Below are 27,231 nucleotides of genomic sequence, written 5' to 3'. Positions count from 1 at the left end.
CTGGCTCCACGTGCGTCCATCTGTGGCCCTGTTTTGGCTCCTGCTAGTGTTTCTCTTTTTCCGGGAAGGATAATGGGTTGACTAAGCGGATAGGTTGGATGCTTTCCTGACATAAGCTTCATAGATGAGGCTAGCACAGCTCCCAGGCACTCTGCTGGGTGCCATACACATGTGTTTCTGATTCTTGACTGTGACCTGCAGGGTGAGAAGGGGCGTTGGCTCTTTCCGGGTGCATCTGTCTCCTCTCGTTGTTCTCTCCTCCTTTGGGCGTTTGGGGGAAGAAACTCAATTCTGGGTGTGCACCTCCCTTCCTCTCATATTGTTTTGATCTTCTGTTACTACCAATGATATTCTTCTGTGTGTTTTTCCTGAACCGAAATTCTGGAAGTAGTAGGCTTACTGCAAGTGGAAAGTAAAAGCTGAGTGTCAGGTCAAGGACACATGGTGCAGTCTCTCGCCTTTACTCTGCTTCACCTTCTGCACCATTTTAATTTCACATTGAATATATTTATGTTAGAGATTATCACCAGCAAAGGGAATTATATTTGTTAACCTTTTAGAACATTTTAGACAGTTGAGAGACATTAAATATGAATGTATGAAAACCAGTATAGATTCTTTTTCCCGTCCAGCCCAATTAGAAAATAAGCATTTTTAGCTAATGCTGTTTACATCCCAGAAATCCTTGAGTAAGTTTTCCCTATCTGGTGAAAGTATGAGAAGAGGGAGCCTCTGGGCTGTTTTCAAGGGGAAACCAATAGATGCCCTCAGAGGCAGGGTCTGGGGAAGCTGGAGTTGCATTAAGTGTGAAGGAGGTGGAGGGAGGCCCAGGCTAGGTGCTCAGGTGTCTGTCAGCACAGCTGCGTGTAGGTGTTTGAGTTCAAAGGTAGTCTGGGCCCTCCAGCCTGTAGATGGCCTGGGGAGCCTCAGGCTGGGCGGGGGAGGGCGTGGCTGCCAGGAGAGGAAGGTGGGATTGGGGCCTGGAACTGAGCCAGGCCTGGCTGGCATCAAAGGAGGCCCAGAGGGGCCTTGTGGTGACTGAGTCAGGGAGGGTCTGCAGGTGGTAAAAATGCACCAGGCCCCCTGCCCGCAGTGGTTACCAGCCCAAGGAGACTTTCTTCCCACCCATCCCACCCACGGCCTCCCCATCTTCTCCTCCACTGGTGGAGTGCCAGGTGGTCATCCCTGACCAGGTTCTAGAATCTCGATGGACAGTTTTCGTGACCTTTGAAATGCACCTTTTCCTTAACAGCGTTACTGTGCAGATATGTGGTATCGATAGTTCGTAAACATGTGACTTTTCTGTGCTGCGTTGTGTTTGCAAAATTTTTCTTCCTTGAAAATTGTTGAATGGGCAGATTTGTCTCGTAACTGACGCAATATTGAACGTCAGTATTGTTTCTTAGAGAGTACTTGTGGTTTTGTCAGAACTCTGCGTATGCCAGAATTCTTGTTCTGTTGGTGTTAACGTAAGCTTTATTTTGACATGCAGTTCCGGTGTTCAAATGTGTTTTAACAGCTAGAGGAAGCACGTCAAATCCATTCTCGTTTTGAGAAAGAATTTAGCTGTAAGAACGAGGAGACCGCGCAGGTCGTGAGAAAGCACCAGGAGTTACTGGAGCGCCTGGATGAGGAGAACGCGGCCCGGTCGCGGCTGACGCTGGAGCTGCACCAGGCGCAGGGTGAGCGTCGGCTGTGGGCAGGAAAGGCTGCAGGGGCACACAGGCCAGAGGCACGTGGTGTAAATAGAAGGGAGGTATTAACAGAAGTGTTAAAAGCAAGATGTAAAACTAAAACAATGCACGGTGTGAGGCCTCAGCGACTTTCCTCAGTGACCCAAATTACAGGCGCAATAGCGCTGCTTCCCCAGCTGACAACCTCAGCGTTGCCTTGTGTGGTGAGGTGAGTGCCAGTCTTCTCTTCACAGGCAGTGGGTGCCCCAGAAAGTGACATTTGTGGTCCGTCTGACCTCCACGCCTCTGGTGCCTGGGCACCCCCTTGTGCCGAGTGCTGGTGTGGTGTGGGGGTGTCCTGTACGTGTCACCTTGTCCAGTGGCTCCTGCACCTCCTGGGTGCACCAGCCCTGTGCTGTCCATCCAGGAACGGGACACAGGCGTGACCACTCAGCTCTCACGTCTCATGGCTGACGTCTCGCTGGGGCTGGGATGCCCTCGTCTGGCCCATCTTTGCTCCTGCCACAGCTGGATCTCTCCCCGTCTCCTCAGGCATCATCGAAGGGTTCAAGGTGGAGAAGGCCAGCCTGCAGGAAGCTCTGGGCCAGAAGGAGACGGCCGAGCAGGGCCTCGCTGTCGAGCTGGAGAGCCTGAGGCAGCAGCTGCAGCGGGCGACCCAGCAGCAGGCAGAGCTGAAGGAGGAGAACTCTGTCCTGTGGACCCAAAAGGAGGCCTTGGCTGCAGAAGCAGGAGAGAGAGAAGCTGGTAAGAACTGCTGGCTCTGGGGTCGAGGCAGGAGCTGCGAAGGGCGGGAGCAGGGGCAGCAGCCGAGCTGTCTTCTACCGATGCGCACTCTGCTGGCGGCAGAGGAAAGAAGGCGGGAGCCCTGAGCAGAGGGGCCTTCGTGCGTGCCGGCTGGCACAGTGCGTCCGGGGTTGCCGCTCTGGTAGAGAGGCTGGTCATCCTGGTGGCCACTGAACCTTCTTAAGCCTGTGTGAGGTCAGAATCGCCTCTGGCAAACAGGAGGCTACTGAAAATGTCGCTGCTTTCGGTGAAAGCTTTTTGCTGTTTGAGGCAAGTAGTCAAGACTGTGGGAAAATGCGGGCTACTTAAAATTTTTATTTAAAATTTAAAAAAACAGCGTAATGTTAACCTTAAGTAGGAAAACATAGTTGTAATGAAAGTTTGTTGTGATTTCAGGTATTTAAAGTATTTAAAGTATGAAAGTGAAAACATGAAGAGTTGGGATCCTTGAGTTGCCGGGTGGCGCCGTCCTCAGGGGCAGAATTGCAGGAGGCACCTCCGTGTGGGTTCAGCCTTCCCCCGAACCGCGTGTCTCACGCCCTCGGCTTCTCCCCAGCTTCTCTCCTCCCCTGCCCTCACCCCGGCCGGCTTCAGTGCGCATCCCCGTGCTTCCGCGCCCACTGAGGCCGCGGCGGGCCTGGAGCGAGCCGCCTCTGCCGCCTGGGTTTCTGGCTCGCGTGGGTCGTAGTGCACAGGTCTCCTTTGTGGCCAGCCTTAGCCGTTTTTGTGCCACCCCGAACAATTCGGGAAAGTCATTTTTCTTTTCCCCAGTTTTTTATTCTTTTTAATTTCCCTCAGTATACAACCAGCTCTTGGGGTTGCTGGTCATTGCCGTTTTCTTTGTCTTCCACTCATTGGTTTTGGGCCTTGTCTTTATTCTTTCTGGCCTCCTTCATCCCGTGAGCTCTCTTGGGCGGGCGCTTACTTGTGCTGAGAGGTGCGTCCCACGGGCCGTGGTTTCTTGAGGTGCAGTGAGTTGTCGGTGGCTCTTGGTTTCCACCCACATGGGATGTTCCGGAAGGTCTGTGTGTAATCATTCCAGACTTCTTCTTGCTCGGCTTTCTTGTGATAACATCTGTCTACCTATACATATCTCTGTCCCTTTTCCACTTTTTGAGGTAAACTTCTGATGTTGAAAACTTAACGTGGCCTTGTTTTTTCTCTGGTATGTCGTTTTCACTCTTTAAGTGTCTTTCCACCTCCAATTGTGTCTCTTGTGGATTTCATATTAATATGACTTCTGAGAAACTGATCCACGGTGTCTTCTGTTAGTTTCGTGGCCCACCACCTCTTGGTCCACCTGTGCTCTTTCTGGTGACCCGTTCTGCTTCCTGTGTCTCTCTCGGTGGAAGGCACTTCCCTCTGCTGACCGTAAGCTGTGTGTCTAGTTCTCCTCGTATGTCTGCTCTGTCCTTGTTCAGGCCCATGTCTTGTGTTCGCCAACCCTGCGCCTGTCCCATTCTCTCCTGCTCCCGTCTCTGCCCAGTGCCCAGCCATGCTGGTGTCAAGCGAGGGTCCATTCATGCGTGAGAGCATGTGTGCCCGTGGGCAGTTGTGTTAGCAAGCATATGTGTGAGCGAGCCTGCATGTGAGCCTGTATACAGCACAGGAGTGTGCGTGTGTTGCTCTGTGAGAGTGCACGTGTGCAGGTGTGCTCGTGTGAGTGTAGGCACGTGCGTGTATGTGAGCGTGTGTGAGCAGGCACGTGTCGGGGAGGGGCGAGTCAGCACGTGTGCTCTGTGGATCCTGTGCCTCGTGTGGGGCCCCTTCCGCTCGTTTTCAGGTGTTACTGCCCCAGCCTCAGGGTCCGTGGGGTGGCTGGGCCCACACCCCATCCACCGAGTTACCCTGTAAACGTGTGTACTCCAGGGTGTCAGGACTTGAGAGCTGGGGCCTCAGCAGCCGCATAGCCCTGTGCTGGGGGGCAGCCTCGTCTTCACTACCCACGGCCCGAGTGGTCCCATCTCTGTGAGGTCCGTCCCCAGCGGCTCCGCCATGCCTGGGCCTAGCTCCTCTTGCACGTTTTCCTGAGGCTGTGGACATAGTTGCCCTTCGCATCTCTGGTTACCCCTGCGCCCAGAGCCCTGGCGCACCTTGGCAGAAGCGAGAGTGGGGCCAGTCTTTGCTCCTTCCTGTTGTCACTCCTCTGGGGTCCTCTGGGATCCTGGTTGGCTTTCTTCTTATATTGTTAGCTCCAGCTGAATTTCTCGTCTGACCTCTCTTCCTTTCCCCTCACCCACCCACACAGTCCTGTGCTCCTGTTCGGGGCTCACGCACGCTTACGGTGTTCAAAATGCTGTCCAGAGCGCCTGGTGGCTCAGTCAGTTAAGCATTGGACTTCTGATTTCGGGTCAGGTCATGATCTCAGCGTGGTGAGCTCGAGCCCCACGTTGGGCTCAGCGGGGAGTGTGTTTCTGCCGTCTCCCTCTGCCCCCCCACCTGCTCACACTCACATGTGTACGTTCACGCACTCTCTCAAATAAGTAAATCTTTAAAAATAAATAAATAAATGAAATGCCGCACAGCACCTCCTGACCTTCCCTGACCTCGCGCTCCCCCAGGTACAATCCAGCACGTAGTCCTGATTCTGCCTGGGGTCCTTATGAATGTTGACCGACTGTCTAAGAGCTTTTGGAGGTCCTTGGGCCTTGTGGGAAATTCAGCTCTGCCTCGCCTGTTTGCAGGTGTGTGGCCTGTTTCGTGGCTGCTTTCAGGGCAGTGTCTTCTGTCCCACGTGGGTTTTTGTCTTCTTTAAAAGTCAGGGCCAGACTCTTCGGCCTCCAAGACCTGCTGCAGCCCGAAGACTGCTCGTCTGCCTGGGCTACTGCACAGAGTAGTGTAGGTGGGTACGACCAATGGCACGTGCCCTCGGTCCTGCAGGGTGGCAGTCCACGGCAGAGGCCCTGGCACGCCGCCTGCTGATGAGCGCCAGCCTCTTGGCTGCGTCCTCACATGCAGAAGCGGCGGGCACTCCCTGGAGCCTCTGGGAGGCATCACACCCCATTTGTGAGGCTCGACGTTCAGATGTAGGGCGACCCAGACGTTCAGACCATCGTGGTGGCATTACGGAAAAGCGTGGATGTGAGAGACTGTCCAGGACCACAGACGTGCCCTGGAATCCCGCTCACTTTCTGTTTCCACGTCTGAAAATGCTGTGTTTTCGTCCATAGGCATTCCTGTTCCCATAGCACACGAGGACTCAGGTTTGTAAACTCAGTCCAGTGATTGCTGTGTGAGATGAGCTGTGTCTGCACCAGACTGCCCCAGTTTTTTACTAAAGAGGAGAAATACTTCAAGGCTTTTGTGGCAAACTGTTAACAAAAATGCCAACTTTAACCTTGCAGATTGACCCATGAAAATGCGCAAGCGTTTGTCCAGTGATGCTCTCTGCGGTTACTGAGCCGCAGCTCGTGCTGGTTTGCAGGGAACCACATCTGGTGGTCGATGCATTGTCCTTGGGCCGGGGCCAGCCCTGGGGGCCCCGGAAGTCTCGAGGGAGGGGCTCAGGGACCCTGAGTGGAGCTCCTGTGCCGCTCCGACTTTGTAGGTGGCCCTCAGCGTGGCCTGAATGGCCACATGACACCTTCCCCTCAGTGCCACCTGCATGGGGCCATGTGTGCTGTGGCTGGGTGCTCCAGGGGTGGGAATGACCTTGTTCTAACTGCATGTTTAAGGTAATTTACCCTAGGTGCCGACTTACTAGCATGAGAATTGATTGGGAACGTTGTTTTTATAGAACTAGAGGAGTTTTGAAAGCTCGTAAAATGTAATGAAAACTTACGAAATCAAAATTTCAGTTTGGGGATAGTTTGAACACTTGGATTCGTCAGAGGCAAGTCTCCTTTATTATGATGCTTATGAATTTACAGTCTCCACTCGGACTGCGGCCTTATTGCCTAGTTAATTTTAGATTGGCTTTTGACGCACTGATGGCTGGACCCTTCTCCCAGACGCTGTCACAGCCCCGGGTGCACAGGGAGCACATTATACAGCAGGGCTCGTGTTCCCTCTGATGAAGGTTTTAACTTACATTTTTTTCCGTACTGGAGAATATATGTAACGTCATAATTCCTAGAAAATTAACTGATGTGTCATTTGGAAGTACCAAGATATGGTTTTCTCAGGCTTTAAAGTTTTTTTTTTATTTTAGCCAATCTTAATTTAAAAGATGTATTTTTTTCTTTTTTCTAAAGTACTTGACTTTATTTTCAGTGGGTATTTGGCTAAGTGGTGGCTGTTCGGGTGTGAGCTTAGTGTCTGACAGGGCACAGGCTCACGCTGGCTTGCAAGTGCATGTTCTCCCCCGGAGGTGTCCCCTTGTTTCCGTGGGGTGGGGTCTGGGAGCCTCGGGGATGCCGTGCCCCTACCCAGGCTTTGGGCTGGGGCTGCCAGGGAGGCTGGACGTGTGTGTGCTCTCTCTCCAGAAGGCCCTGTCGTGTGGGGCACCTGCCGTGCATGTTTCATACTTCTGCTTTAGTCCAAGTACCCGCCCTGATCCGTGGGGCTCTTCTCCCTGTTTTCTTTGTATCTTCAGCTCTTCGTAGGGAAGTCGAATGTCTGACCCAGGAGCAGTTGGAGGCCAGGAAGCAGTCTGAGAAAGACCGAGCAGCCCTGCTTTCCCAAATGAAGGTTTTCGAGGCCGAGTTGGAGGAACAGCTGTCTCGGCATGAAGCGTGTGCCAAGCAGGCTGAGGAGCTCTCCGGGCTGAGGCAGCAGATGGCGGCTCTGGACAAGCACCTGCGGAGCCAGCGCCAGTTCATGGACGTAAGCATCTTGAATACGCTCTGCTTGTGTCCCTGGACGTTGTCTCTGCAGCATTAGGGCTAGTGCGCGGCCAGGTTGTTGTGGTCCCTTTGCTTCTTCGTGCGCATCTCGGGGGTTGTCGACATGCTTCTGTGTGTGCACTGGATGCAGGCTCTGCACGCCCCGCATCCCCCAGTCAGGCCCGAGCCGTCTGCTTTCTGTGGCTGTTCGTTCGTTCTGTCATTCTTTCGTTCGTTCTGTCATTCTTTCGTTCGTTCTTTCTCTCTTTCTCTTTTTCTCTTTCTTTCTTTCTTTCTTTCTTTTTTCTTTCTTTCTTTCTTTCTTTCTTTCTTTCTTTCTTTTCTTTTCTTTCTTTCTTTCTTTCTTTTCTTTCTTTCTTTCTTTCTTTCTTCTTTCTTTCTGATTTTATTTATTTGAGGGAGAGAGCGAGCGCACAAGCTGGGGGAGCAGTAGAGGGAGCGAGAGAAGTAGACTCCCCACCGAGCAGGGTGCCCCTCGTCAGGCTCAATCCCAGGACCTTGAGATCCTGTCCTGAGATGAAGGCAGATGCTTAACTGACTGAGCCACCCAGGCGCCCCGTGGCTGTTCTTTCTGTCCATGTTCTGCAAGTCCCCTTTCATTGCACCCGCAGGGTCACCTCTTCATTTAGCTCTGTTCACAGAGTGCCCGTGACTGTGAGCCCATTTCCTGGCTAGTGGACACGTGTGTGAAAGGGAAGGGCTGGCAGCAACGTGAGAGGCCTGCTGGGCAGTCAGCGTCTGAGCCGGTGGTCCCCCTTCCCTTCGGAAGCAGAAGTGCTGTGTCCCAGCAGCGCTTCTGAGATGTCCTTGCCGGCTGCCTCTCTCTCCATAGGAGCAGGCTGTTGAGAGGGAACACGAGCGGGAGGAGTTCCAGCGGGAGATCCAGAGGCTGGAGGGGCAGCTCCGACAGGCGGCCCGGCCACGGCCCCGGGGCCCCTGCGTCAGTGACGTAAGTCAGCCCGCCACACGCAGTACCCATCCGGTAGCCGTTCTTTATACCGTTTTAAAGACTTAAACTTTTGAATACTTTTTTCTTTCCGTGTGCGTGAAAACGACGGCAGGAGCAGCTGGATGAGGAGGTACGGCATGCTGTGGGCCTGCGTGGTGGGCGCTGCCTCCCACCCTCCCTGTGCACGAGCGACGGGGAGGGCTGCTGCACGCGGGCCTGTTTCGTGCTTGTCTTGCTTGCTTCTGCTTGGAGCCGGACCTGCCTGGCATGGCTGTAGTTGATTTGCTTATTCTTTTAAAACATGGAGCATGTTTTGAGATGATCGTGGATTCATTTTCAGTTGTGAGCAGTGAGACAGTCGTCCTGTGCACCAGGCTGACACCCACAGAGCTGGAGCCCACAGCACGACGTGGGGTCCCCCTCCCACCCACACGCCTGTCCTCTGTGCTGCTTGTGTCATTTCTCCACAGTTACACAAGCGGACCAGGCAGTGTGAGCCCGTCTGGGACTGCCCTTCTCCCGGCCCGACTCTGGACCCTGCCCAGGGTGCTGCCGTGCCTGGCGTTTTTCTCTTTTATTGCCCAGGAGCTTTTCTACTGACAAAATTAACTTCGTTTTACTAATACATATTGTATTAATGTTTTTCTGCATCACAGTTTCACCACGATCTCTCACTCAGCTCCTGGTGCCGCCTCCTTGTAGACAAATTCGTCCGGAGCCGGTGTTCGCTCAGCGTGGTGTGTGCATGCTTACTGGGAAGGTCACTGTTTTCACTGTTGTAGTTCTCAAGCATTTTCGTTGTTTTAGGTTGAATTGTTACAAGAGAAGTTGAGAGAGAAGTCAGAAGGGTTTAATGAGTTGGTTATAAAGAAAGAGTTGGCAGACAGACAAATGTTAATGCAGGAAGAGGAAATCAAACGTCTGGAGGAGACAAATGCCGGCTGCAGAAGAGAGGCGGCCCAGCTGCGGGAGGAGCTGGAGAAGCAGAGAGACGCGGTGAAAGCGTTGCAGCAGGTAGCAGTCTGTGCCATGCTGGGGTCTCCGCGGGGCTGGTGGGGCTGAGCCCTCCCGCGAGGGCCGCTGTGCCCGCATTGTGCCGGGAAGACCAGGTGTCAGCGGGACCGCAGACCGGCCTCCCTGGCGTCCACCCTGACCCCTGCTTCATCTCTTCTACGAGGAGCATCGCCTTGTCTCCTGTGCTGCCAGTCCCCAGCTGCACACACTTTGCTTCACTTCCAACCCTTCCTTCTGGTCACCAGGCAGAAGCAGAGGTTCCCCACACGCCCCGCAGCCCTCCTGTTCTCAGCAGACCCTGGCGGGGTGCCTTGTAGCTCCGTTCACACACCGTCCACCTAGAGATGGTCTCAGCCCCCACGGGCCAGGGGCTCAGTCCCTTCAGGGGTCACAAGTCCTGTTGTATCAGTCGAGGTTCCCAAGGCCCCAGCCTCAAGGTTACTAAAAGGGTACTTGAAAAGTGAGCGTCAGTGAGAACCTTTACTTTGGGATCAGTTTTGGCCCTAAGATAAGACTGGCTTCCAGAAGGAGAGTTTTTATCGAACATGCGGACGGGGACTGTTAACTGAAGTCAGGCTCTTCTGGAGGACGAGGACTGTCTCGGGAGGGACACCCAGCCCAAGAGCGGTGCCCTGCCCCTGCTCTGGCACCTTCCTGTTCTGGCTCAGGGATGGCTCAGTGCAGGGCTGCTGCATCAGTGCCCCCTGCACCCTTCCTTGCTCCCTCCATCCTCTTCCCTTTTTCCCCTTCCCTCGTCCCTCCGTCCCTCCTCCCTCCACCTCTGCTCTCTCCATCCCTCCTCCATCCCATCCCTCCATCCCTCCTCCCTCCACCTCTGCTCCCTCGTCCCTGCTCCCTCCACCTCTGCTCCCTCCATCTCTCCATCCCTCCGTCTTTTCTCCCTCCTCCATCCCTCCCTCCTTCCTCCTTCCCTCAGCAAACACCTCTTAAGTTTATTGGATGCCGCAGGTATAGAAAACGCCTTTCCCCCCCACAAAGTTGGACCACTTACGTAACTCCTCCACTTAATTTGTTGCAACTGATTTTTCCATAACGAATGTTCTTTGAAAACTTTTTAATGGGATGTTAATGTGTGTAATACAGACGTACAATGTCATTGTCAGCCATTGCCTTATTCTTGGGCAAATTCTTTACGTTTTTGTCCCTTTTTTTGGTCACAGCCAGTAGTCTAGAGACTGTTTTGCACCTTCTTGAGTAATTACCAGTGGGATCGCGGGCACACACTACAGCTCTGTGTTTGGGATCCCATCTTTCACCAGGTGGATCTCTGCTCTGGAGCATGGCCGGTCTGTGGATCGCACATCTGGCGTGCACAGGTCTGCTTGGCCGAGTGCCGGGAAGATGTGAGGACGCTGCGCTCACAGCACAGTTTGAGGCCCCCGATTCCTGAAATACTTACCTAAATTAAATCCTTTTTCCTTCGTCAGGATAAAGAGGCATTACAGGAGCAACAGATGAGCAACTTGCTTCTAGTGTCCACACTCCAGTCTAAGCTCGACGAGGGCAGATGCCCTGTGCCTCCTGCAGGCGGCTGTCCCGATGGCCCAGACGTCCAGTTAGAGGCAGTGCGGAGGGCGCTCCAGCAGCGAGAGAGCGAGGCGAGTGTCGGGGGCTCTGAGGCGCTCCCCCTGCTCCGGGGTTGCTGCTGAGGGCAGGGCACCCACCTGTTCTGGGAAGTGGTTTGTGACTGCTGTTACCTTCGTAATTTTAACAGTTACAAAATATTAATAACTCCTCGTGACATGTACTTTTAAATGTTTTAAAGTAATTTTAATAATTATCGAGGGACTTAGAATATTAGATAATCTTTAACATTTTCTGTTTTAATGAAAGGTTTTGGACTTAAAAGAACAATTAGGAAAGATTAAAGAGGACTTAGTCAGTAAGAGCAACGAAGTGCTGCATCTGAACTTGGAGTTGGATGCACAGAGCAGCCGTGCCGCCGTCAGCGTGCGAGGACTCCAAGAGGAGAACGCCAGCTTGAAGGTAAACTGGGGAGACCCGCCCAGACACCTGAGTTCATGTTGGTTACGTCAATGCTGCGGCCTGCCCGGGGGCCATGGGTCACGGGCGCAGACATTGTGAAGACCAAGGGTGGCCCTCAGCCACCGTTTCAGGAGCCGCCTGCCTTCTGTTCTGAGGTCGACGGCTGGGGCGGCTCTGGAATGTGCACCGGGGAGCGGAGCCCAGATCCACCTTGACAGGTGACGATGGCCTGCGTCCCTCTTGAGCCATCCTCTGCTGGTGGCTCTGAGAGCCCGGTCTTTTGGAGGACGGTTGTGAGACTCACAGTGCAGGAGAGACACACCACTCTGATGGCAGAAACTGTGAGGAGGAAATAAATCGTCACCATTGACCCAATTTGGGTCATTAAAGGGGTACCCCGTTCTAGAAGAGGTGACTTTTATTAAGTAGTTGCTCGTTGTTAATCCTTGCTATGAGCAGGATGAAAAAGAGATTGATTGTAGAGTGGGCGTGGGGGCAGAAGGAGAGAATCTCCGGCAGACTCCCCGCTGAGCGCAGAGCCTGACATGGGGCTTTGTCTCACAATCCCAAGACCGTGACCTGAGCTGAAATCAAGAGTGGGGCGCTTAACCGACTGAGCCGCCCAGGCACCCCGCCCCCGCAAAAAAAAGAAAAAAGAAAACAACTCCATTTTTAAATCTTCTCTGTTATCTTAATGTAATGTGCTTTAGTAGAGAATCAGCGTTGTAAAGAAACGGCCTCAGTGCAGAGCCCTTGCCTGTGGCGCCCCTGCAGCTGTCGGGTGCCTGACCTGAAGGCTCTGGGAGACGCTCAGGGTGTGGGGTTCGTGTGGACCCTTCCAGGCTGTGTGTGATGTCAGTGAGAACGGTTTTAGACCAGTCCCAGGCAGCAGGTGTCTTTCTGTTGGGAATTCCTCCTTAGTCAGTAGGAAACAGGAGATATTTCAACGGGAAACCATTTTTTTTTTTTTAATATTTTATTTATTTGACAGAGATAGAGACAGCCAGCGAGAGAGGGAACACAAGCAGGGGGAGTGGGAGAGGAAGAAGCAGGCCCACAGCGGAGGAGCCTGATGTGGGGCTCGATCCCAGAACGCTGGGATCACGCCCTGAGCCGAAGGCAGACACTTAACCGCTGTGCCACCCAGGCGTCCCGGGAAACCATTTTCAAATGGAGTGTTAGTCTTTCAAGCTGCAGGTTTCTGAGGGTGCTTCACGTCTGCCAGGTCACATTTTGTTGGCATTGTTGCATTTCCACAGGCATTTCTGCAAAACAAAGAAAAGGAGATCATGTGTGTGAGCGAGCAGCTCGAGGCGCAGCTGGCCGGGATGGGAAGCGGTACTCTCAGCGAGGTAGGCCTTTCCTGGCTCTGGACGCACCCGACCGCGGTTCGGTGCTGGAACTGCACTCGCTGAGGGAGAAGTGCCCCTTGTGACACCACGGCTGGGTCGACTGCACCCCTGCTGGCCACCCTGGGGTGGGTGGCACTCAGGCCTTGTCATCTCCGCAGTGTCCTGTGTGGAAAGGAACTGCCTTGCCCAGAGCAAGGAGCGCCACACACGTTCCAGGAGACCAGACGTGCGTGCTCTTAGCCCGCGTGTCCACCCATGTTCTCAGTTTCCAGCCTACGCGGTGTTCTTTTTTTGAGCAACCCGTGTTGTCCCTCGCCAGCCTCCACCTGCCCCGTCTGCCCTGTACCCAGAGGACTCACCTTGGATTCTAGCGTTCTACGCTTTGAACACCTTCATGTGCCGGCTTTATATTGGTGCTGTGATTGTGGCTGCTTTGTAGCGCGTGCCTTTTCACGCCCGGTCCTTAGTGCAGTGAGTGGATAAAGCCCACATATGTGGGACAGTCACTCTCGAGACTCCTGTCAGTCATCTGTAAGTGGGGAGCACATGCGGGCTGGCAGTGAGTCTCGCCTCACCCCCCAGAGTTCCCTTCGCTACACGGCACGTAGATGCGTAGACGTGTGTGCAGTGGACCGCTGATCCCATCTAAGCCACAACCAGAAGTTCATCTGTTTTCCTACTTTTGTTTTCAGTATTGGGCAGATTTGATTTTGAGCGTAAAGGCATTAAGTGGTACTAGTGAAACCAAGAATTGTTACGAAACCCTCCATTTGTAGGAAGTGAACACTGGACTGTAAGAAATTGGCTGAGGGCTGTTAACTGGAGCATGAATTGGTTAGTTGCTGCTAGGGGTACAATCTTACAAGAATGGAGTTTGGAGCTATATTGATAACCGTTCAATCTGATTTTCCATTTACTGTCTTTGCAGTCTTGGCCGGATATTTAACGTCTGAGTCAATTGTGTTATCTTCGGCGCATGTATACTAACAGTTCTTACCTTAAAATTGTGGAGGATGGCGTTAAGTGGCACGAGTGCAAGCACTCTCCGAGGTCTGGCGTGGCACGGTGCTCGGCCTGAAGCAGTCGTGGCGGCCGTGACAGGCCCCACGGCCCCACGCATGCACCTGGCTCAGTCCTGTCCATCAGTAGTGCTAATTCCCAAGCCCGATTTTCTTACTTTATTCTTATTCTAGTGTTAGAATGATCCTTAAAATCTCGTTAGTAATTTCTATTTATAATTTATGTTTAAATACTAATGAAACCTGCATTCTAAAGCTGGCGACATTAGTATGGAGGTGCCACGGAGAAGTGGCCAGTTTGCGCTCTCCCGGCCCACAGCGGTGGTGGCACAGTGTGTAACCAAGTGTCCCAACAGGCGGTGACGCAGCAGCTGTGACTTTCTGAGCGGTTGACACACCTGACGGAGCCGGAATGCAGCATCTGGGTGTTTCCCAGTGTTACACATTCCCGCAGCTGTGAAGTCATTCGCAGGCTGAAGGAGAGAAGTTCTGAAGGTGAAACATGTTTCTCGCCTCTGAATGTGCTTTTCCCTCAGGTCCCGTATGACAGAAGCTCCGAGATCGAGGAGCTGAGGTCCATCATTGAGAACTTGCGAGAGAACCAGCAGCGCCTGCAGAAAGAGAAGGCGGAGGAGATGGAGCGGCTCCACGAAGTCATCGAGAGACTGCAGAGAGAGCTCTCGCTCGGGGCGCCCGCAGTACCCGGGGCTGAGGTCAGCGAGCTGCTGGGCGACCCCGCCATGGGGCCAGAGGTGCTGGCGACGGCGGGGGCCGCGGGCCGGCTGCTCTCGGAGCAGGAGCGCAGGCACGGCCAGGCCCTGGAGGCCCTGCAGCAGCGTCTGCGGGCTGTGGAGGCGGCCGCCGCGAGGCAGTTGGCCGAGCTGGAGCGCAGCGCGGCCCTCAAGGAGGCTGAGGTCCAGGGCATGGCCTCCCAGATCCAAGCCTTCGAAGCCACCCTGAAGGCAAAGGAGGCGAAGATCGCAGAAAGGGATTTAAAGATCAACGCTATGAAGCAGCAGAAGTTGGCGCACTCCGCGGAGCTGGAGACCATCCTGTCAGCCTTCTCCCGCTTCCGCCTCGCCCTGGAGCAGCAGCCCCTGGCCACCGAGGACGAGCCCCCAGAGCTGCAGCGGCTCCGAGCGCAGTGTGTCCGCCTTAGCCGCCAGCTGCAGGTGCTGAACCAGCGGTTCCTGAGGTGCCAGAAGGAGCTGGACAAGCAGCAGGCGTGTGGGGCCCACCTGCACCCTCCTGTGGAGAGTGGCTCCCTGGGACAGGGCCTCAGGGCTGAAGAGACCTCGTGGGACGAAGAGTCGCAGCAGGATGCGGGCCGCAGGCACCTGCCTGCAGACCCACAGGTGGGCCTCGCTCCCTCTTGCTGGTTTGCTGGAGGTGTGGCGTCTGTGCACAGGGAGCTGGCGCCTGCTGGGGGAACGAGATGCACATGCGGGCGTGGGGGTGTTCACGGGGCGCCGGCACACACTGGGCGCCGATAAGAGGCGCCGATAAGAAGCCCTGACCTGGAGCACTGGGGCTAGACCAGAAGTCGTTGAAGGTTCTCTGCGGGAGAACTCACCGTTCCTACTGTTTTCTCTTTAAATTTGAACGAGTGTCCTTTCCGTGGCAGGGGGCGGCCCGGTTTCCGTGGGGCGGCTCCTGATGCGATAGGCGGATCTGAAGCTAGCGGCTCCTGGGCGCTTTTAGGGTCCGGAGAACCTACACAGTGACGCAGTTGCACTGTTTCATGTTTAAACCTACTGTCGTCGTAAGTTAGTTAAGGTTTTCAAGGTCCTGTGATTGGGAACATTCGATGAGATGGAGATGGCTTTGTGTGTGTTACATAGGCTCCCTGGATTTTCCTTCCTGGTTCTAATCAGTTGCTCTGTTTTTTTTTAACACTGATTTCCTGTGGAAAACACTGTAAGCTCATTTCGTTTTGGGACATGCTGCCGTTTGGTTTTGAGTAGAAGTCACGGTTTGCTGCCTTTGCCCCGTGCCGTGCCGTTTCCAGGTTGTCGAGCAGCTCCCATTGGCCCGTGCTGCGTTGGGGTGGCCCGGCTACTGCTGTGTCCTGGGAGCCCCAGGCCGGGAGCACATCCTGAGCTGCGGTGGCAGTGAGCGGGCAGCAGGACTGTGGGGCACAGCTCTGGTCTGATGTTCTTCGTGATTTAGGAGATGGGGGGACGCTCCCTCGGGCTCCTGCTGGCTGATGCGCCAGCTCCAGAGCTCCAGGGAGCTCGAGGCAGCCCAGGGACTGCGCTCAGTGCACATCAGACTTTATCTTCACGAGCATTGTCGTTGTTTTCTCTGCTTACTGTAGAGTGCGGTTAATGACGACTTGCAGCCTGCCGAAGCCCCGGTGTCATTAAGCCACCCGGGTCTGCATAAACAAGACAGCGTGATGTCGGTGCTGGCGGTCTGCCAGAGGCAGCTGGAGTCTGAGCTGCTCTTGGTGAAGAAGGAGATGCACTTGAGAACGGAGGACCGTGGCAAAGCGCCTGGAAGGATGAAGGTACTTGGCCACATGGCCGTGCTGCTGAGGGGCAGAGACGTCACTGACATTTTTGCAGAGGTGACATGCACATTACGTAAGACAGCAGATCGGTCGCGTTCTTATAGTCGTCTGTTCAGATCTGTTCTGAAATTCCTGCACATTGTATTTAGGTGTTCTCTGGACATGCACATTTCCCATGGTCTTTTCAGCCTGTGAAAAAAGGGCAATCGGTCGCTTCTCCCGTAATAGAAGTAGGATTTAACTGGGCTCAAGGCCTGTCTCTAGGGTTTTCAGGGGAGGGCAAATTGTCCACACAGCTGCTGTGTGGCTCAAGGCCTTTATCACCGGCGTCTGTTACTTTGAAAGGCACGGTAATCTGGAATGCAACAGTTTGAAAATTCTGATCACCAGGAAGCAGCCACAGGAGAGCTGACTTTTCTTTTCCTGGGTTGGGAAGGCTGCACATTGGCCACATCAAGTGTTGCAGGGTCGAGATGTTCTGAAAATCAAAAGTGGCTGGCTGGTTTGGAGGTTTTCCTAAGTGCAGAGGCAAAGTGTGCTTCGATCTACAGCCTGCTTGGGCCCAAGCTCTCTTGAGCCTCCAGTAACCCTGCTGGTGTAGACGCTGCACGGTTTGGCAGGACGTTCCATCTCTCCCTTCCCGGGACCTCTTCTGTGATGTGCTGTATGCACCACGTTCCTGTTGTAAAATGAGAAGATTCTGAATTCTGCAGGTATGGGTCCAGTGGTTTCAGAGGACGCATGTGGACCATGCTGCGATTTTGATAGAAGATACGTGGGTCTGGTTTTATGTTTATCAAATCCCTGCAGGACATTTAATTCTGTTTGGAGAGGACTTTCTAACTCTATGCAGCAAACTTCTCTCAGCGCCCTTGGGATAAGAGCATTTGTTTGAATTCTTAAGGGAAAGCTCATCCCTGTGATTCTGAGCTGGTTGCCAAATTCTTAGAAGTTACACACAAGGAAATTGTAGATTTATTCCATAAATTACGATTTTATATTTTTCTCTCTCTTTCTCTCTCTTCTTTCTTTTTCTCCTTTCTCTTGTTTCTCTCTCTTCTTTCTCTTTTTTTTTCTTTTCTCATATTTAAGTGATCTCTACACCCAACGTGGGCTTGAGCTCACAACCCTAATATCCAGAGTCCCATGCTCCCCCCACTGAGCCAGCCAAGTGCCCCACATCTTAACCGTTTTGTTTTTTTTTTTTTAAAGATTTTATTTATTTGAGAGAGAGAGAATGAGCAAGTGAGAGAGCGGGAGCGGGGGGTGGGGGAACAGAGGAAGAAACAGACCCCCCCTCTGAGCAGGGAGCTCGACATGGGGCTCGGTCCTGGGACTCCAGGATCGTGACCTGAGCTGAAGGCAGCCTCTTAATAGACTGAGCCACCCACCAATACCACGTTGTTTCGATTACTGTAGCTTGGTTATAAGTTTTGTAATCAAATAGTTATAAGTCCTTCAGCTTTGTTCTTTTTCAAGATTGTTTTGACTCTGAATTTTAGGGTGTGTTTTTCTGTTTCTGCAAAAATCCTCCTTAGAATTTTGATAGAGATTGTACTGAATCTATAGATCACCGTTAGTATTGACATCTTAACAGTATTAGGTCTTTCGGTCCATGAATGTGAAGTGTGTTTCCATTGATTTGTCTTCCCTGCTTTGTCTCAGCAGTGTTTATAGTTTTCATTGTACAAAACTTTCATCTCCTTGGTTTAGTGAATTCTTAGTTATTTTCTTCTTTCTTGTTGATATTGTAAATGGAATTGTTTCCTTCATTTCTCAGCTTGCTCGTTGGTGTGTAGAAATGCAGCTGGTTTTTGCACATTGACTTTGTATCCTGTGGCTTTGCTGAATTGATCTATTAATGCTAACAGGTTTTTTTTTTAAACAGAATCTTTGATTTGTCCATATACAATCATATTTTCTTGGAACATAGATAATTTTACCTCTTCCTTTCCAATTGGACACATTTTAATTCTTTTTTCTGGCCTAACTGCTCTGGCTAGAACTTCCAGTACTGTGTTGAAGAGAAATGGTGAAAGCAGGCATTCTTGGTATGTTTCTGGTGTTAGAGGAAAATCTTTTCATCACCATTGAGTATGATGTACACTGTATGTTTTCATGTATGGTTTTTATATGTTAAGGTAGTTTTATTTTAGTACGTTGAATGTTTTTATAATGAAAGGGTGTTGAACTTTGTCAGATGCGTTTTCTGCATCAGTTGAGACAATCATGTGATTTTTTTTTCTCCTTCATTTTGCTAATGTGGTGTTATTACGTAGGTTGGTCTTCCTATGTTGAACTATCTTTGCATTCCAGGAATAAACACCACTTGGTTAGAGCATATAATCCTTTTAATAGGGTATTGAATTCAGTTCGCTAGTATTTTGGAATTTTTGCATCAGTGTTCATAGGGGTTATTGGTCTGTAGTTTTCATTTTTGTAGTGTCTTTTTCTAGCTTTAGTATCAAGGTAATGCTGGACTCATACCATGAGTCAGGAGGCATTCCTCTGCTTTTTTTTTGGTTTTAAAGATTTTATTCATTTATTTGAGAGAGAGAGAGAGAGCGCAAACATATAGGGAGGGAAGAGGCAGAGGGTGAAGCAGACTCTCCGCCGAGCGGGAGCCTGAAGAGGGGCTTGCTATTGCACAACCCTGAGGTCATGACCTGAGCTGAAATTGAGTCTCGGACACTCAATCGACTGAGCCACCCAGGCGCCCCAGGATCACATGTTTTTAATCCATTCTGCTGTTCTCCATCTTTGATTGGAGAGATTAAGCCATTTACATTTAAAGTAATTACAAATAAGGAGACATATATTTTTGTTATTTTGCTGTTTGTTTCCTATATACCTTATTGCTTTTTTTGTCCTGATTTCCTGCATTACTATATTCTCTTGTGCTTAGTTCACATTTTATATTGAAATGTTTAAATTCCTTTCTCATTTATCTTTGTGTATATAATATAGCTGTTTTTGTGTGTGGTTATGTTAGGGATTACATTTGGCATCCAGCATTATAACGCTGTGGTTTGAATTTATAGCAGCTTAACTATAAAAACTGTTCATTAAGAGCTCTGCCCCTTCCCTACCCCTTTTGGGTTTGGATTTTTATGTACTGTGTGCCTCAAAACATAAATTAATGATTGCTTTAAATCCAGTAATTTCTTAAGTTATGTAGAAAAAATGTGGAATTACAAACTAAAGTTAACAATAATGCTAACTTTTAGGTTATTAATTTTTTAAAAGTGTGCCTTTTAAATCATGATGAAAACAAAATGTGGAGTTGCAAACCACTGTTATAACAGCACAAACTTTTTAAAAAATCTAAGTACTTTAACATACAGTATTCTGTTAGTTTCAGGTGTGCAATTTAATATGCTGGCTTTTATTACTGTGCGTGCATTTACCTTTACGGAGATCTTTATTTTGCCACGTGACTTCGAGTTACCATCTGGTGACCTTTTATTTCACCCTGCAGGACTCCCTTGAGCATTTCTTGCAGGGTGGGTGTAGTAGTCAGAAACTCCTTTAGCTTAAAATAAATATTATTAAAAAAAAGAAGAAGAAATTCCTTTAGCTTTTATTTATCTGGAAATATCTTAATTTCTTCCTCAGTCTTAAAGGATGGTTTTGCTGGATATTGGATTTTTAGTTGAAAGGTTTTTTTTCTTTTAGCACTTTGAATATATTGACTTACTGTTCTCTGGCCTCCGAGGTTTCTGATGAGAAATCTGTTGGTGATGTTATTGAGGACCCTTGTATGTGACAAATCACTTTTCTCTGCTTTCAAGATTCTGTCTTTGTGCCATTAGCTTTTATACATTTGATTATAAGTGTATCTTGGTGTGTGTCTCTTTGAGTTCTTGTTATTTGGGGTTTGTTAAGTTTCTTGGGTGTTTATATTCGTGTCTTTCACCAATTCTGGGAATTTTTCAGTCATTATGTCCTCAGATATTCTCTCAGCTGCCTTTCTTTCTTCTTCAGGGACTCACACACTGCGTATGTTGGTCTGCTGGCTGGTGTCCCACAGTCCCTTAGTCTGAATTCACTTTTGTCAGTCTTTTTTTTTTCTTCAGACATGATCATTTCCGTTATTCTGTCTTTAAATTCAATTCTTTCTTTCTCCTCCTCGAATCTGTCTTTGAATCCCTTTAGTGAGTTTTTTATTTTAATTACTGTGTTTCTCAGTTCTGCAGTTTCTTTTTGGTTTCTTTAGATTTTCTTTCTCTCCATTGATATTTCTCTTTTGTTCACACATCATTTTCTTGACCTCCTCCACATCTTCCTTTAGTTCTTCGAATGTGTTTCAGACTATTATTTTAACATCTTTGATGAGTAGATCTGACATCAGGTCTTTTCCAGGGACAGTTCCTTTGATTTGTTTTTTCCCTTCGAGTGGATGGGCCATACTTTCCTGTTTCCTTGTATGCCTTGGATACTTTTTTTTTCTGGTTTGTTTTTGAACACTGAACATTTGAGTCTAATTGTGTAAATTTGGAAATCTGAATGTCCTTCTTCCTCATTTTTTTTTTTTTTTTCTTTTTTTTTTTTTTTTTTTTTTTTTTTTTTAATTGTTGTAGGCTGTCTCTGTGCCAAGGACCAGCGGGAAGTATAAACTTCAGGTCTTCTCAGATATTTTCTTAGTCTGCACCTTTGCCTGGGCACACACAGTCACTTTCTCATTTCTTCTCTATATGCAGTTGTTTTTGAATGTTCCGGTTTTTAATTTCTCCTCAAAAAGAAAAATGCTGTGGTGGGTAAAAAGGGCACTGGCCCTTTACATCCCCTGGAGGTCACTTCAGCCAGAGGGGGAGGGGCTGCCACAATGGCCTCCCGCCACTTTGCAGCTCAGCACCTCAGTATTTGTGGGACAGCCCCTTTTGCCCCCCATGGCTCGCACACAACGTGTGTAAGCTGCTCCAGGAATGGGTGCACGGGTGCCTGCCCAGGGGCTGGGGTTGGGAGGTGGGTCGCTGCTGCTATGCTAGGAGCTGAGCTTGACCCAGCTTGACTGCAGTTTACCCTCCAGTCTCCTCCTGGAAGCCTTGGACAGACTCCAGAGTTGTATGTAGCAGACAAGGGTCTGCCAGTGTGGTTGGTGCTCGGGGGGCGGCAGCTTCCTGGTGCCTCCTGCTCGGCCGCCTTCCCAGAGTCTGTAGCAATCACCTTGTAGGCAAGGGCTCTCGGCTGTGATTCTGTCGCTCATGGAATCTCCACCCGAGGGCTCGTCGCGGAGGCTCATTCTTAACCGTTCCGACAGCCTCTGAAATTGGCTTGTAAATACCAGACAGATGTGACTGTGTGTAATTCAATTATTTTACGTTATGCATGTTCCTTTTTACATGCAGAATAAGGAAAAACTACTGGAAGATTGTCAGTTGCAGAAAGTTGGTCTCATAAGTCAGGTGAAAGAACTTCAAGAGAAGTTGAACCGTCTGGTGTATTCTGTGAACTTCCAGAACATCGAGACAGAGGGTTCCAAATGTCAGCAACCAGGAGTGTCTTCACATGCTTCAGAAAATAGTCTGAGTGATAGTTCCAGTGATGGCGAAGAAACTGATAGAGCGCCTCTTGTTGGTGTGCTTCCTGTCGATAAAACCACGTGTGGTCTGATTGACCTTGGTGGAAATCAGGATCCAGCGGTAACAACTGAAACGTCAAGTGTTCCCGTGGGAGATCAGGTTGATGTGCGGGACAGACCGCTTTGTTTACAGGCGGGCTTCCACGGTAGCTCCCGTGACTTAACGCCTACTGAGGGGCCCGGGCCCTTGAAGAACACACTCCGGGCAATGGATCTGTCTTCCTGGAGCTCCCCGGAGGTTGTCAGGAAGGACTCGACCCTTGAGCCTGTGCCCAGCCTGCCCCTGACACCGTGCTCGGACGCCCTGAGCCTGGATGCCTCCCTGCAGGACAGGACCAGTGCCTCGCTCCAGGCTGACCAGTTGGAGCTGCTCTGGTACCTGGGTGGATCAGCAGCAGGAAAGGCCTCCAGGTGGGCAGAGTCTCCACTGGCTGCAGACAGAGCTCCCTCCGCTGACCACCATGTGCAGCGGATGGCCGTGGTAAGTGGTCTTCCCTGGGTGCTGCCCTGGTTTGGCGTCTGTGGGTTGCCCAAGGCCCCAGAGTGTTCCCATGGGAATGTGTCTGCAGCCTGTGGTATCATAGCTGCAGCATTGTTGGTTCATCTCCTGGTGGGGCCAGCGGCCCAGGCGTGGGTGCGCCCCTGACAGTCCCCTGGTCAGCCATGTGTAGGGACGGTCAGCTTTCTGCAGCACCAACCCCAGTCTGTTGCAATTTGAATAATTAGAGGACTTCAGTTATTCCTATAAATATGTGCGGCGCACCAGTCCTACTCAGATACTCACGCCAGGCCTCCGTGCTCTCACTAGCGCTGACTCGAGAAGCACAGTCACAAACTCGCCTCCGTGTGTAGTTTTCATTCAGGTTCTTTGTCTAGAATGTGTTTCCTAGATTTGTTTTCAGTCATATTTCATATTTAGTAGATTCTACATATAATGCTAATTAATTTCAAAAAAAATATTTTTGAGTTAGATTGTATCTTTTCTTACAAACTGATGTTGGGATTTTGCATATCCTGGGTTAGATAAAATAAAAAACAAGTTACAGGCAACATGATACTTGAGATACCCATATACCCACACACATTATCACAAAATTGTTTTTTAATATGAGATATTTGCTGGTGACTTCTTTAACATATTCCTAGAGAACCGTGGCTGGGTTTGTTTAAATTCTTAGAAGGACAGGATTTCAATGTTTTCTCGAGCATGAAACACTCTTGTTTGGGTTCTGTGTGGGAAAATGATAAATTCAGGCCTTAGAAAGTTTCCATCTGGTTAGTTCAGCTCCGTGATGTGATAAGTTGTTATTTTATGACCATTTAAAAACCTGCCTGTTTGAACAGGAGAAAGATGTTGAAGATTTTATTGTAACGTCTCTTGATACTCAAGAAAAGCCCAGATCCTCTCCTCTCGGGTTCGAAGGAAAGAACAATGGAAGTGAAAACAGTGAGTCAATCTTATCTTTTCTTTTCTTTTCTTTTCTTTTCTTTTCTTTTCTTTTCTTTTCTTTTCTTTTCTTTTTTTTAAACTCTACGGTTTCAGGGAACAGAACAGCACGGAGGGCCCTCCAGGTTGGCATTTGCTACACCTGTTGGTGCACCCTGGCCGTGCCTGCCTCCATTTCCTCTCTGTGCTGAGTGACACTTGAAGGCCTGAGGCCATGTTACTCTGGAAAACTCCATCGTGCACCTTCACGGAGTCCAGGTCCCTGCACTCAGCACAAGATGTCCACCGTGGCCCCCGGCAGCATCTCAGCTATAGACCTTCCTTAGATTTTGCCACTTGCCCCATTGGCACCCTTCACGGGAGGGGACGCTGCGCCGGTACGAGGCATTCAGATGTCCCTTGCTGGGCACCACAATGTGGGAGGGAGGCCGTGCCATGCGGGCCCTGAGAGGGAGCCCCTCACCTTTCCAGCAGTTCCTGCACCTCGTTTGGGCGTTTGTAGCAGTGACGTCAGCATGGGTGTCCCCAGGTGTCCTTAAGAGAAGAGTATGCGGGGCGCCTGGGTTTCACAGCGGTTAAGCGTCTGCCTTCGGCTCAGGGCGTGATCCCGGCGTTCTGGGATCGAGCCCCACATCAGGCTCCTCCGCTATGAGCCTGCTTCTTCCTCTCCCACTCGCCCTGCTTGTGTTCCCTCTCTCGCTGGCTGTCTCTCTCTCTGTCGAATAAATAAATAAAATCTTTAAAAAAAAAAAAAAAGAAGAGTATGCACATCGACACTGTGGTCTTCCCAGGGCATCACGGCACAAGGCTTGTGGTGTCTGCCAGGCTTTGTTCGGATTTTTCCTTTTTGATTGCTTGGTGTTGGGCAGGCAGCTACATGGACACCATGCCTGTGATCTCATTTCTCAGACTCGGACCCTCTCACCTTAGCCTCCAGGAGTGATATTGCCTAGATTGTCATTGGGATGGTTGCCAGACTGTGACCTTGTAACCTTGTCCTTCTATAATTGTTGGTTTTTTACAAGTCCATCACCTGTTGAGATTTTTTGACTTAAAAAAAAAAAAAAAAGTCATCATTGACTCAATTCAGTGCTTTTGAAAACTAGACCCCAGTGAAATAAAGTTCACTGGCATTTCAGCCTGTGCTGAGTAGGGCCAGCAATGTTAATTTTAGTTTTGAGTTATTCCACATAGTAAAGAACTGAGTGGTTCTGCAAGGTGCATTCCAGCCCCCCCCCACCCCCCCACTCCAAACCACCGGTCCCTGAGGACACCCACATTTAACTTTGAGAAATTTGTTCTGGTATTTATTTCTAGGTCACATTTGCTAGTTACAGCAACATGTTTAAACTTCCGGCTGCCAGTTTCTTATACTCCCTTCGCCGTCTTTCTAAGGTGGCCCCATCGTCCCGTCCTATCCCCTCACCACAGAGTGTGTTTTGAGTGCGCCTGTCAGATTCCCGCAGAACCTCTGGGACTGAGTGTCCTCTCCCAGACAGCTGGTATTCCTTTCTCGTTGCCTCCTTCCTGTTCTCCGTCGTGGGTCCTGCCCACGCTGTCCGCAAGCATGCACGGCCCACGTGGCCTTCACCTTCTGAACGTGCCGTCTCCGCTTTCTGGGTCAGACCCCTTGTCGCTCCTTCATGGTCCTTATTTGAAGTCGTGTGTTCTCTAGAAGCGTTTGCAGAAGAAGCATGTGTGAGATGGGTTTTCTGAGAACGTGTGCATCTCCCTGATGTTTGATGGTTTGGGCTTGGTGCAGACTCCAGAGCGTCTGACCGCTGTCCCAGAGCCTGGTGTCACAGAGCACCGCGGCCGCCACAGGACGCCACGTGCCTGGGCATGTGCTTCAGCCTGAATAGGTCTTCGTTGCTCCTTGGCTCACTGCCCCATGGCTCTCACCTTGCTGTACTTGCTGTTAATCACTGGACTGGTTTTCTTATTTTCTTACTTTGTTTCCATTTCTTTGTACTTTTGTTCTTATTTGTTAAAGAACTTTTTAAGAAATTATTTCTTAAGCTTGGAAGCGAATGTGTTCATTTCTGCTGTGTCTTAACTTCTAAGAGCTCTTCTTTCTTATTCTCTGTTCCTTTCTTTTGAAACTTCCTTGTTCCACAAATGAGACTTATTTCTCTGAAGACATTCTGGTTTTTCTGAAGTTTTCTTGTGTTTGCTGCCTTTGTTGTCTCTTCTCCGGTGGTCTCCGAGTCCGTTTCATGCTGTCTTTTGCGCGTTCCTTGGCACGTTTAAGAACTTAGACTCCTTAACAGGGTGGTTGTCAGCAACTTGCTCTAAGTTCTGTGCTGGGAGGGGCCGTGCTAGGGGCTCTGTGTCCCCGTTCCCACACACGCTCGGTGCGGGTTGGAGAAGCAGCTGCAGAGGCTGACCCTGCTCTGCCCTGGATTCTCCCTCTGTTTCCCAAGCCTGTGTGGATTGGCTGCGGACTGCAAGGCCTAGAGACATATCACCTACTTGAGAGGTTTGGAATGCCTTTTTGAGGCCCCATCCATGAGGGGTTTCTGGTGTCTCGAACCCTCAACTGTTGAGGGCTCTCTGGTCCAGTCTGGCTGGTCTCAGGGCTTGTCTCCACTCCCTCCCTCCATCCCAGTCAGGTGTGTTCACCTCTTCCTGGCCAGACGCTTGCTGCGGCACATGGCCCCGTGATTGGCGCCGTGCATCTCCTGTCCCCTGCCCCCTCTTTCTGTGTGCCGGGGGCGGGGGGGGGGGCGGCTGCCCTGCCCTAATCCCCTCCTTGGGTGTGGAAATGTAGGCCCTGCACACGTCTGTCTGCCCAGGCGCTTCCTGTGTGAGCCCTGCGGGTTTGGGTCCTGTCTTTGGGGGGTGAGGAGACCCACTTCTGCATCTGTTTACAGATAAGCTGAGATACTATTAAGGTTTATGTCGAATCATGGGAGTTAACATACCAAACATGCAAAATACGCTTTTTCTTAATGTGTGTAGTTATATCATCTCACAGATTTATGAAAGTATGTTTTTTTAAAGATTTTATTTATTTATTTGACAGAGATAGAGACAGCCACTGAGAGAGGGAACACAAGCAGGGGGAGTGGGAGAGGAAGAAGCAGGCTCATAGCAGAGGAGCCTGATGTGGGGCTCGATCCCATAACGCCGGGATCACGCCCTGAGCCGAAGGCAGACGCTCAACCGCTGTGCCACCCAGGCGCCCCTATGAAAGTATTTTTGCCCTCTTCCGTGGTTTGTTGATGTCTTCAGGGAGGGGACCCCTGCTGTAGCTCTCCTGGGTGTTTCGGGTCCTCACGCAGCACCAGGAAGTGGGGGTCTGACCACGCCCCTGGCTCTCTGCTGAATGTGCCCCCCCACCACAGGGCCCTCCCCAAGGAATGTGCCACCAGAGGGTTGTGGTTCAGATCCTTTGTTCTGTGTTTTTAGGTGATGGCTCGGGGTTTGGAGAGATACTAAACCAAGGTTCAGGAAGACTCGAAACCCCCACTGCTAGTCCTGCAGTGCCTCCTCCCACCTCTGGAAGGTTCCGACGGCCACTGGAGACCATGAAGGAGAAGGAAGTCCATCCGAAACAAGTGAAGGTGAGGGCTGGCAGGAACAGGGCAGGCGGTGTCGACGGGCCTCTGTCTGCTGTGACTGCTGTGTGGGTGCGTGCGTCGTAACGCGCAGACTGCTGCATCGGTCTAGCCGTGCCCTAACTTAGGTCTCGCATGAGTGTTTCCAGAGGGAGATAGCTGCTGCCCTGGGGTGCGTGCAGACAGGTGTCCCAGGTGAGAGCCTGGTGCGGCGGGCTGGTGGGGCTGCGGGAGCCTCGGGCACTAGGATCCCCAGAGGAGGACCAGCTCTTCCTTACCTGCTGCAGCACAGCACACAGTGGGTCTGCAGGTGCAGGTGTTGGAATGAAGCACAGAAGACAAACTAGGGTCAGTCTTCCTGACTTGAGTTCAGTTGTCAGAATGCATGACCCTCTGTGGGGAAGTGGTTGTGGGTTTTATTTGGTTCTGGAGATTGACCTTTGGCCTTTCCTAAGATGTCTGTGGCATGTGCCCACGACTGACGGGGCCGCCCTCTGCCAGGCGCCACGAAGCATGGACAGCCACATTG

The 27,231-nt window shown here is 50.9% G+C and overlaps 1 protein-coding gene across 1 annotated transcript in view; it reads left to right on the top strand.

Moving 5' to 3' along the window:
- Nucleotides 1-27,231, top strand: part of PCNT (pericentrin) — a 130,266-nt gene that overhangs the window by 71,713 nt on the left and 31,322 nt on the right. Inside the window, exons 20-32 of the mRNA XM_040621647.1 lie at nt 1,520-1,682; nt 2,226-2,438; nt 7,012-7,241; nt 8,094-8,210; nt 8,323-8,340; nt 9,018-9,224; nt 10,673-10,843; nt 11,079-11,231; nt 14,139-14,957; nt 15,920-16,093; nt 21,463-22,176; nt 23,040-23,142; nt 26,554-26,708. Coding sequence (XP_040477581.1) covers nt 1,520-1,682; nt 2,226-2,438; nt 7,012-7,241; nt 8,094-8,210; nt 8,323-8,340; nt 9,018-9,224; nt 10,673-10,843; nt 11,079-11,231; nt 14,139-14,957; nt 15,920-16,093; nt 21,463-22,176; nt 23,040-23,142; nt 26,554-26,708 — 3,237 coding nt within the window. The remainder of the gene's footprint in view (nt 1-1,519; nt 1,683-2,225; nt 2,439-7,011; nt 7,242-8,093; nt 8,211-8,322; nt 8,341-9,017; nt 9,225-10,672; nt 10,844-11,078; nt 11,232-14,138; nt 14,958-15,919; nt 16,094-21,462; nt 22,177-23,039; nt 23,143-26,553; nt 26,709-27,231) is intronic.

The sequence above is a fragment of the Ursus maritimus genome, unplaced genomic scaffold, assembly GCF_017311325.1.
Source record: "Ursus maritimus isolate PB19 unplaced genomic scaffold, ASM1731132v1 scaffold_4, whole genome shotgun sequence".
In the NCBI taxonomy this organism is placed as follows: Eukaryota; Metazoa; Chordata; class Mammalia; order Carnivora; family Ursidae; genus Ursus; species Ursus maritimus.
Note: the sequence above shows the minus strand (reverse complement) of the source record. Positions and strands in the feature narration are given on the sequence as shown.